Raw genomic sequence first — 10,663 nt, 5'->3', positions numbered from 1 at the left:
GTGCGGGGAGTTTCTCGCTCCCCTGAACTTCGTATTGGGCCGATCCATGTATTCGGTGGTCTCTGATCTGTGCGCGTTTGCCGAATCCTAAATCCGGCGGAAAAGTTGAGTTGCGGCGGGATTTAGGGCGCTGTTAGAGATGCTCTAGGCGGGGAATAGGGATTGCCCGCAACTCCGGCGGCGTAGCTACGACGCTGTCGGTCGCCTCCCAACGGCGACTCCGACACTCGTCCCCTGAGGCCTGAGGCCTTCCTCCGCCCCTGACTTCTTACTCCCTCCCCGACTCCGTCCAAGACGATCCCGCCGCCGCCGCTCCTGACGCTACCTTCAGCACCGTTGCCGCCATCCAGCTCCTCCCGCAGCCCTCCATCTCCGGCCGAAACCTAGCCTTCTCCCAGGTACATGATCTTCCTCCTCGTCTCCCTCCTCTCCCAATCTAGTCTTCGATGTGAGTTGACCCGGTTTGGGTTCTTTGGTTCTTGATTCAAGCCGATGAATGAACTGATGAGTTCTTGCTGAACTTATACTGTTTTAGCTTCTGTTTATGTACATCTTCGTGTTTGTGACGGATGAGCAGTACATCAGTCGTCTAAGAGCTAGATTTAGTCTGGGAAGTCAGCACAATCCTTAGGAACTTGCTTGCGGATCGGTTCTGATGTGTTAGCTTGGCGTTGGGAGACGTTGCGCGCCTGCTGGTCCATCCTCGAGACGGTTCACGGCTGCACCATCTCCTCCGTTCTCCCACGTAACACCTCCTCGCCCTGCCCCCTCAAACCTCCCCGATGCGATCGCGCGGCCCCGAGCTGGGTCGATATCGTGAGGAGGGGCACTGGGTCTGCACCTCCAGTTCGGCGGCCCGCTACGTCTTCGGCACCAACACTCCGCGCCGGTAGCCGCTGTCCGCTGGTCTCGATAGTTTCGTCGCCGACCTCTCCGGCCTCGCGCTGGTCGTCCTCTGTTATAAAACGCAAGAAGCTCTGTTTCAGGTGCCTCTCGCCCAACCATCCCGTTAGTGAGTGCAGGGATCCGATCTGCTGCCTCGTCTGTGGGGGCTCTGGCCACCGCTCTGGCCTCCGCCGCGATCGTTGCCTCAACGCCACGCCAGGGCTTCCTCTCCCTGCCACCGCTCCCCATGCCAGCTCGCCCTCCGCCACGCCGTCCCCCGCCCTTGGAGCCTCCCCCGCCTCGCCAGTGACACAGACAGCCTCAACCGACGACCCGTCCGAGCCCCCGGGCGCAGAAGACCTAGTGTCTCCCACCCACCCCGCCATCTCCGCGGATGTCTTCGCAGAGGCGGTGATCGCGCCCTCTCCTGGCCTCGTCCTGGCCAAGCAGATGCCGCCATATCTCGAGGATCGCTGCCTAGTGATGCTGCCTCCCTCATCGCGCGCCTCTGTTGGGGGACCCGTCCGCCGTGGGCGCCATGCTGCAGCTGCCCGCTTCGACCCACTCCGGGCGCCCCACGCCGGCGCAGAGGGGGAAACTGGTCCACGCCGCAGCAAAAGGATCCGCGCCGCTCATGTTGGTGGCTACCAGGACGCCACCGCCAGGGCGGCTGCCCTCAAGGCCCACAAGCTCGGAGGGCCCCCGCTGGCAAGCTACTGCGCCGGCGCATCCACGCCCTATTTGCCGATGGAGACCCTTCGTTCCCTGGCGAAAGGCTGCGACCTCCCAGCAGACGCTATCAGCCGCCTGGCAGCGGCCTCCCCGGTGATCGCGGATGTGGACTGATGCAGCCGCCCCGGCTGCTGCTCCTGCCCTGGGCACCTGCTCGGCGTTCTCGCCGACAATTCTTCCTCGACGGTGCCTGGCGTGTCTCCCCTGCTCGACCGGCTGTCGGGTCCTACGCGATCGTTCTCCCTGTTCGTGTGCGTAGTGTGTCTAGGCAGTGTTGCAAAACCCGCTGCGGTTTAGGTGTGTGTTTGTTTCCCCATGAGTAATCCTCGCATGTTTGAGGTTTCCGTCTCCATCTGGAATGTGCGTGGCTTAGGTGATGACGACAAGTGCTCTATAGTTCGTTCCTCCATTGTAGATATGTCACCCTCCGTTTTGTGTCTGCAAGAAACTAAGCTGTCGGCGCCATCCTGCTTCAAGCTTGGGTCGTTCCTGCCACGTTCCCTCTCAGCGCATGAACACCTCGATGCCATTGGCGCATCCGGCGGCATCCTTACCGCTTGGGACCCCTCGCGCTGGACCCTGGTTTCGCGCTATGCTGGGCAGTTCTGTCTCACGACGGAACTCCGATCTAACGCTGACGACCTTCAGTTCTTCCTCACTAACGTCTATGGCCCCTGCGTCGATGCCCTGCGCGATGAATTCTTCGACGAATTGCGCAGCCTCGGGCCTGTATGCCGTGGGCCCTGGATGATCGCTGGCGACTTCAACATCGCTCGCTGGCCTGACGACCGCAGCAACGCTGGCTTCGACGCCGCACTCGCCCACGACTTCAACTCCGTCATCGATGAGCTCCTTCTCCAAGAGCTGCCGCTCCTTGATCGACGCTTCACCTGGTCGAACATGCGAGACCAGCCCACCCTGGTGCGCCTTGACCGCGTCTTCATCAACCTCGCGTGGTCCGACGTGCTCTGTAACACCACCCTGGGCTCTGCTGTGCGGGCGACCTCGGACCATGTGCCGCTCGCTGTGTCGGCAACCTCGAAAATTCCTGCAGCTGCGGTGTTCCGATATGAAAAAGGATGGGCGCTCGATCCGGGCTACTGCGCCCTAGTTAACCATGTTTGGGGCTGCCGCTGCAACCATCTCGCCGACCCCGCAGCTCGTGTCGCAAGGAAGCTGAAATGGGTGCGTGCGGAATCTAAAAAGTGGGCGCGCGCAAGGAAAAAACCGGACGCTGTCATCGCTGCCTGTCGTGCGGCGGTGCTCTTGCTTGATCGGCTGGAAGAAATTCGCTGGCTGTCGGCGGCTGAAGCGCTACTGCGCCGCCTGGCCAAGGAGCAACTAGAGCGTCAGCTTAAACTTAAGTCGTTGTATTGGCGCCAACGGTACACGATTCGCTACTGCCGCCTCGGGGACGAAAACACGCGCTTCTTCCACGCCTGCGCGTCCGCTCGTCTCCGTAAAAACACCATCCGTGTGCTCCACGACGGGGGCGCGCCCATCTACACCCACCAGGAAAAAGAGAGGGTCCTCTCGGATTACTACTCCGCTCTCATGGGCTCACGATCTCAGGTCTCGTTCGACTTTGCAGTCGAGTCCCTATACGAACCGATCCCTGCCCTGGCAGCTCTGGAGCTGCCCTTCACTATGGACGAGGCTCGTGACGCGCTGCTCCGTATGCGTTCTGACGCATCCCCCGGTCCCGATGGATTTAGTCCGGGATTCTTCAAACACTTCTGGCCGGTGATCAAGGAAGACCTGGCTGAGCTCTTTGATGCTTTCCATGCCGAGCGCGCACGGCTGCAACCTCTCAACCAGGCATACATGGTTCTGCTACCTAAGCGTGATGATGTGGTCACCGCGGATGGTTTCAGACCCATTTCTCTGCAAGGGACCGCTCTCAAAATTCTCTGCAAGATGCTTACCCGAAGGATCCAGCCACTGATGCCCTCCTTGGTGTCCATTGATCAATCTGGTTTCATTAGGGGGCGGAACATCACAGACAACTTTGCTTATGCTGCCGAGTTGGTGCAGTGTTGCCACAAGCGTCACGTCCCCACGATTGTTCTGAAGCTGGATTTTCGTAAGGCTTTCGACTCCGTGGATTGGTCTGCTCTTGATCGGATCCTCAGGGCCCGTGGCTTTGGTGATAAGTGGTGTGGCTGGATTCGTACCATTCTAGAGTCCGGGCGCACGGCTGTTCTTCTTAATGGCGTGCCGGGGCGTTGGTTTGACTGCAAACAAGGCCCGCGTCGTGGAGACCCCTTGTCACCGTATTTGTTCATCATCGTCGCTGACGTCCTCCAAGAGCTCATTACCGGTGATAGCTCCCCCGCCCGGCTGCTCCACCCCTTGGTCGATGATTTGCCGTGTCCCGTGATCCAATATGCCGACGACACTCTCCTCCTACTGCGCGCGGACAGTGATCAGATTCTCCGCGCCAGAGCCCTCCTGGAATCGTTCTCCGCCGCTACTGGCCTGCATATCAACTTCGACAAATCTGTCTTTGTGCCGATCCATGTCCAGGAGGATCGCGTCGTAGAGCTGGCATCCTTGCTTGGGTGCTCGCCGGCCGCATTCCCCCAAACATACCTTGGGCTGCCGCTCACTGCGCGCAAGCTGCGCGTCCAGGACCTGCAACACCTGGTCGTGAAGATTGAGAAGCGAGCGCCTGGTTGGAAGAGCTCACTATTGAATCAGGGCTCTCGACTTACGCTCACCGACGCCGTCCTGTCCGCCCTCCCATCATTCGCCATGAGTGTCATCCCGCTGCCACTGACGACACTCGACCGTATGAACCGTCCGCGGCGTGGCATGCTCTGGAAGGGGAAGGCGGCGTGCTCCGGTGGCGACTGTCAAGTGGCCTGGCTGGATGTTTGTCGTTCTCGCGTGGAGGGTGGCCTCGGTGTCCGTGATCTACACACCCAGAACACAAGTCTGTTGCTCAAATTCATCCATAAGCTTGTTAGCGGAGACGACACACCCTGGACCCGTTGGGTCCGCCGCTGGTACCGTGCCACCGGCATCTCTGACCCCCCGTCGCCGAACGACACACCTGCTTGGCGTGCTTTTAAACGCCTCTTCTCGACCTACCGCGGCATCACAAACGTGCGCGTCGGCGACGGCGCGACTACCTCCTTTTGGTTTGACAACTGGCACGCCGCGGGGGCCCTGTATGCGCGGACTCCTGCTCTTGTGTCCCACTGCACGAACCCTTCCATCACCGTGGCTGAGGCTCTCCGCGATCGGCGACTAGGTCTCCCGCTCCAACCGCACCTCACGGTCACTGCGCAGGGGCAGATAGAGGCGCTCGTGAGCTCGCTCCAGCATGCCACACTCTCCTCCGACCCCGACGTTCGGCTTCTCCCTGGTGGCGCGGCGTTCTCCACGGCGGCCGCGTACCGCATCATGTGCACCTCCGGCGTGGCGTTGCCGCTGTCCGATTTCAACTGGGAGAATTTTGCTCCTCTAAAGGTCCGCGTCTTCTTCTGGATCGCGCGTCATGGAAACACAAGGACGCGCGCGCTCCTGCACCGGCACGGGTGCCTCCCCTCGCCCCGCTGCCCCTTCTGCGACGCCGACGAGGACCTGGCTCACCACTTTGCTCGGTGCGTGCGGCTTGAGCCCCTATTTGCTCTCGTCGAGGCTCCGGCTGCTGGCGCGGCGCACGACCTAGAGGGCGTTTGTGCTGCACTCGCTGCCCCGCTCCAGGAGTTGGCGCCACCTGTCCGGCACACGCTTGTGCTGCTTATACTCTGGGTGGTGTGGAAAAGCCGGAATCGCAAGGTTTTCGACGACGTCTGGCTGCGCGCTCGCCATCTAGCCAAGCTGCTATCCGAACACTGTGAGCTGTGGCTGCATTGTCTGCCCCGCCGCCTCTCGCGGCAGCCAGTTGAATCCTGGCTCGCCCGTCTCCGTACTAGCATCCTATGACCCCCTTCCTGGGTGCGTGTGTGTCTATTTCTCTTCTTCTGCTCGCTGCGCCGAGCTGCCCCCGCCCTCCTGTATTTTCCCCTTGTAGTAAGACACTTGTTCGGTTGGCTGAAATGAAATAAAGTTTACTTCAGGTGGGGTTTTTGCCCCACCGTTGAGCTGTCAAAAAAAAAAAAAAAAAAAAAAAAAAGCTTGGCGTTGGACTGAGAGGTTTGGCTTCAAAATCAATCGATTTAGTGTTTGAATGATGGAGCTCGAAGTTATGTCTGTAGTTTGAAATTGAGTGGGAAACCTTGGTTTAGCTGTGCGTTACCATGAGGTAGAATCAACTTGTATTGTGTGTGCAGTGTGCAGTAATGTGTAATTGGCGCAGAAAGCTCACAAATGGAATTACAACTCCAATCAATTTTACATTTGGATAGTGCATGCCTGATGCCTTGGCAGCTTACTGACGAGTGCGTTCTATGTTTTTCTGCAGTTCGTGTAGTGTGGTGTGAGAAGATTGAGCGTCAGGGCTGGGAACAAATGCAGTGATAACTTTGATTGGTCACTTTTGTTGTAGGGCGTATGCTGAATGGTCTTGACCAAACTCGCATATATTGGTTGCTCTCTAGTTTCTAGTGGGGGTGACTGTATGTTGTTTTGCTCAATTTCTTTGGTGAGATGTGAGATGTTAGTTAGTAGAAGGCTTGTCCACATGCCACTGTGATACCAAAATAACCTCCGATTTCTCCTTGGTGTTGTATGTCTTGTACTTGGGCGACAACTGCATAACATCATTTGGTTTTAGCTGCTCTGTAGCAAGTTCTGTGTGCCGCGTAGTGAAGTGTGCTTTCAGTCTATGTAATATGCCTGTTTCTTTGAAGAGATACCAGTTTGGGTTAAGAAATATCTTTGTTGAATTTTACTATGGCACTTCGTAAACAGTCGGACAAAATCAGTCTTGCTGTAGTAGCAGTTTCCAAATTGAGATGATTTAGCTCATTGTTTGCTAGAAGCATCCAGATGGTCTGCTGTTAGCAAAAAATAAACATAGTCTGGGCTAGGAGTTTTCTTTCATTTTCTTGATCATTCTCTTATTTGTGTAGCATTTTGCGGACCCTTTTCTGCATGTGTCATGCCAATTCGATCGACACCGTCATTTAGCATTCATGACATATTCTGATTTTTTCAGCATGGTGATGGTGACGTCAAGACAGTTCTGGACATGCTAGCAGAAGAGGAAGGCTGACATGAAGCAGCTACAGATTAACTGTAAATATTTCATGTCCGTCTAGATCACTGTGAAATCTAGGACTCTGTCTATTGCTCTATGTTGTAATATGGTATTGTTGTCGCATATAATTCTATGACGCCATGACTATCAGATTCACTTGCCGATATAAAAACTGCATTTTTATTCATGTGTCATTGTAACCTGGGCACTGTTTATTTGGACATCAATCTTTGACATTCGTGTAAAAAAATATTGATTTTTTGGTTCTATGATAATCCCTGTGTGCAAAACATACCAATTGGAGCAGAGGGTTGGGGGTGGAAGCGGATTAGGGTGTACATCTGATTTTGACTTTTAAAGCCAGCAGATATGTGTACTCAAATGGCGTCTAGATTATGCCCAATAGAGTCGAGAACCAAAACCTTGATGGTCTGAATTTTGGTTGTTAAGCTGACAACAATCATTTTCTGCAGAAAAGAAAAGGTGGAAACATGAATAATAAGCTTGTGCATAGGAATGCCAATGAGCGATGGACGAAGGCTGCTGCTACCTCAAAAATCATTGTTCCAAACTGGACTTTGGATAAGCCTAGCAAACCCAATATCTCAAGTTTAGGTGCTCAAATTACCTGGATGGTCACTTGACCAATGTCCAGATGATATATCATTTTCTATTAACTACCATGTCAATGAATACAGGAACCTCAAGATGCACAGGATGACCCAAAAGAAGGTTTCCATCGAAAAAGATGGTCTCCTCCAAGTGAGTTCCTCAAAATAAGTACAGGTGGTGCCTTTAATGAATCGTTGGATTCTGGTGGCTGGGGTTTTACTGTAAGAGATGATGGTGGAGTGCTTATTTCTGCAAGTGCAGGAAACCTAGCACTGCTATGTGCACTGAGCATATCTGCTCAAATGAGATGCACGGGAGTTATCTTCTAAACGGAGTCCATGATACTAAAGCAAGCCATTTCAAGTGACGAGTATAAACTGGCGCCACTGGGGGCTCTGTTTCAGGATATAAAATTGCAGCTGAATGTTGCCTTTGGTGATGTAAAACTTGGTGCATGTTCAAGGTCCTGTAACAATGCAGCACACTCTAGCTGCACATGGAGCCTCCATGGGGAATGGTATTTATGAAACTTGGTTAGGCCATTTCCCGGATTTGTAATGAACTCTGTAGCTGACGATTTAGTCAGTATGTCCTTGAAATGGAAAACAACCTGTTGCCTTTAAAAAAAAGAACTTCACCATGGAATTGCCACATCTCAGCAAGACAAGCTTCATCAAATATCGGAGTGTCTCGATGAGGCATCTTCCCTCGCTACAACATTTTTCAGCATGACAAAGCTCTTGCTCTGGTCAGTTTTCTGACAAATGTAAGGCAACAGGTATCAATTGCATGAAGGAGACTACTTTTGTAAACTAAACAAGCATTGTTGGCAGAACCAAGTTTGGAAATGTTCTGCTTGTATTCTTGCAGTTCAAAATAGAATCTGAAATCTCAATAAGGCAGAAAAGTTGCTTTGCACATTGCAAAAGGAATAAACTTCGTCCTACATATGTTTTAGACAAGAGGCATAAATACCATCCGTTTTATTAAAGCAAGTGTTCAAAATAGAGATATAGTAGCTGCTGATATTATCAGCTTACAGTACAACACCCAAACATGAGCAGAACAACCAATACCAACTTAACTTAGCAGATTAAACTGGCATTCTGTTAGCAGCTTAAACTTTCCAGCTTTCAATTTGAAGTCTGAGCTTAGATACTTGTTACACCACCTCCTGAATCCTGGTTTATTTTCTTGGGTTGGCCATACATCAGATCATAGAGCGACTGAAGGGTGGACAGCATTAGATTACAGGCATACAAAAACTCTGCTTTCAACAAAACACAATCTTGGGGATGGACATCAACTACACTTGTAGTATCAACTAAAGGCCCCGCTTTCAAAAGGATCAGCCATCGACAAATCATGGGTATCCATCTTGGGTACCTTGGATTTCTTAGTACCAATTTTCAGTTCAATTCGAGCATCTTGAGAAGCTCTATTATCCACACATAGCTGTTTGCGTTGATTAGCCATCCATTTGTCGTTTCGGTTGTTAAGAACTTCGATTTCCATCTCTTTTAGCAACTTACTATTCAGAACAAAGAACTTGGCAAAGTCAACAGATGGCCTCTTGCTGCCATCGTAATTCATTAACACAACTTTCTTTAGATGGAGCTCAAGGCACTCAATTGGATCCAACGGGTCATACTTGCTTGCATTATTCATATCGTTTGTTGGCTGTGACTGGAGATGGAGAGAAAAAACAATATAAAGACAGTTGCTAACAGGTTAACAAAATCGTAACTTGCTAGATCATAAGTACATCAAATACTGATACTGACTTTCAAGGAAGCAAATATGTGTACTCACAATGACATACAGCCTCACCAAGCAGGGGAAGCACCTGAGGAAGTTAACGACGGCATCCAGATTAGGCCCAGTAGAGTGGAGAACCAAAACCTTCATGGTGTGAATTTTGGTTGTTAAGCTGACAGCAATCATTTCCTGCAGAAAAGAAAAGGTGTTAACATGAATAATAGCTTGTGCATAGGAATGCCAATGAGGGATGGACGAAGGCTGCTGCTACCTCAAAAATCGTTGTTCCAAACTGGACTTTGGATAAGCCTTCAGATAGCAAACCCAATACCTCCAGTTTAGGTGCCCGGATTACCTGGATGGTCACTCGACCCCAGTATGGATATAGCGGTAGCAATCTTTCTAGAGAAGGGGCATCCTTGATTACTAGCTGCAAAGTATGCGGCCCATAATGGTAGAAGGCTAAGCTCCTAAGAGTTTGGGAGCTGATGCAGATGGCACCTATGCCAGAAATAGCCGTCAGCTCAAGGCTTTCCAAGGCAATGCAGCCAGAGAGCAAGTTGTGGAGAGCATCCTCCATAATGGGGATCCCGTGCAGGGTGAGCTGCTTGAGGCACGGGAAATTCAGACGCAGCGTTGAAATCGAATTGGGCAAACCGCAACGGTTGAATCTGGCAAAGCGGAGCGTGGGAGCGAAACGGAACACGGACAACGGCATGTCACTGATGTTGGCGAGATCGAGCTCCTCTAGGCTGTCCAGGGCTTGAGAGTGAAGCCAACCGTTAATCACGGGGAACAACTTGAGCGATAAGCGGCGGGCAGGGCCACGGTGCTCAGAGAGGATCTTGGAGACCAAGGCCATGCGCTTGCTGCTCGAGACCAAGCCGATAAAATCATCCGCAAGATTAAGTGGCGCGGAGCGCCAGAGGGGAAGCCACCGGCGAGAGATGGCCTGTGTGCGGGCGCCGTCCTCGGTGGGGAGGAGGGTGATGATGCTGCCGAGGACGTCGTCGGAGAGGGCGCTGATGAGATCGAGGTTTCCCCTGTCATCGCGGTTGCCGCCGGAACTCCCTCCGTCGTCGATCTGATGGAATCTACGCTTCTTAGAATAGCGCATCGCCGCTGCCAGCTCCCTCGCGGTCGCCGCTGCAGCAGCTGTCGACTCCTTCGCAGCAGCCTCCGCCGCCACCGCGGCCTCTTTCGCTGCGGACGATGCCGCCGCCGCCTGCTCGGCGGTAGCCAAGGCCGCCACCGCGGCCTCCTTCGCAGCCGTGGCCGCCCCTGCGGCTTCCGTCGCAGCTGCCGCGGCCGCCACCGCAGCGTCTTTCGCGGCCGACGCCGCTCCAGCGGTCTCCTCCGCGGCCGCCTCCAGTGCCGCCACCGCGGCCTCCATGGCTGGGGAGGCGCGGAAGGGTTTCGAGACAGTGTGGTGTGGTGCTGCGTGCGAGAAATGTACACTTCACCCCTTTGCACAAGTATTTCGCAGCCCAACCCGACCCACCGTTTTGCAGCCCAGCTAAGACCATG

The 10,663-nt window shown here is 53.6% G+C and overlaps 1 protein-coding gene and 1 long non-coding RNA gene across 4 annotated transcripts; one reads left to right on the top strand and one right to left on the bottom strand.

Annotated features, from left to right (window-relative positions):
• The first annotated feature begins 206 nt into the window (after positions 1-206).
• On the top strand, positions 207-7,058 carry LOC124705655. The gene is made up of 2 exons (XR_007004127.1): positions 207-398; positions 6,725-7,058. It is a non-coding gene; the product is annotated as an uncharacterized LOC124705655 (long non-coding RNA).
• Positions 7,059-8,269: 1,211 nt separating this feature from the next.
• On the bottom strand, positions 8,270-10,287 carry LOC124648308 (putative F-box/FBD/LRR-repeat protein At4g00315). Of its 3 annotated transcripts, none has more exons than XM_047188093.1 (3): positions 9,408-10,287; positions 9,191-9,325; positions 8,270-9,064 (listed from the first exon to the last, which is right to left on the bottom strand). In XM_047188093.1, the coding sequence occupies exons 1-3, from the start codon at positions 10,251-10,253 to the stop codon at positions 8,699-8,701; spliced, it is 1,347 nt and encodes a 448-aa protein (XP_047044049.1). In that variant the 5' UTR covers positions 10,254-10,287; the 3' UTR covers positions 8,270-8,698. The 3 variants fall into 3 exon arrangements, with proteins under 3 accessions (XP_047044049.1, XP_047044051.1, XP_047044052.1); XM_047188095.1 differs by having other exon boundaries at positions 9,209-9,325; XM_047188096.1 differs by having other exon boundaries at positions 8,955-9,064; positions 9,225-9,325.
• Positions 10,288-10,663: the final 376 nt, after the last annotated feature.

Source organism: Lolium rigidum, chromosome 4 (genome assembly GCF_022539505.1).
Source record: "Lolium rigidum isolate FL_2022 chromosome 4, APGP_CSIRO_Lrig_0.1, whole genome shotgun sequence".
Taxonomy (NCBI): Eukaryota; Viridiplantae; Streptophyta; class Magnoliopsida; order Poales; family Poaceae; genus Lolium; species Lolium rigidum.
The sequence above is the reverse complement of the archived record's forward strand: the minus strand, read 5'-3'. Positions and strand labels throughout refer to the sequence as shown.

Excerpts from the sequence above, each read along its gene's own strand:
- LOC124648308 (XM_047188093.1), bottom strand. The coding sequence starts at position 10,253 with ATGCGCTATTCTAAGAAGCGTAGATTCCATCAGATCGACGACGGAGGG. Across the intron at positions 9,326-9,407 it reads TTGGAACAACGATTTTTGAG|GAAATGATTGCTGTCAGCTT; the intron begins GTAGCAGCAGCC and ends TCTTTTCTGCAG. Across the intron at positions 9,065-9,190 it reads TGGTGAGGCTGTATGTCATT|TCACAGCCAACAAACGATAT; the intron begins GTGAGTACACAT and ends CTCCATCTCCAG.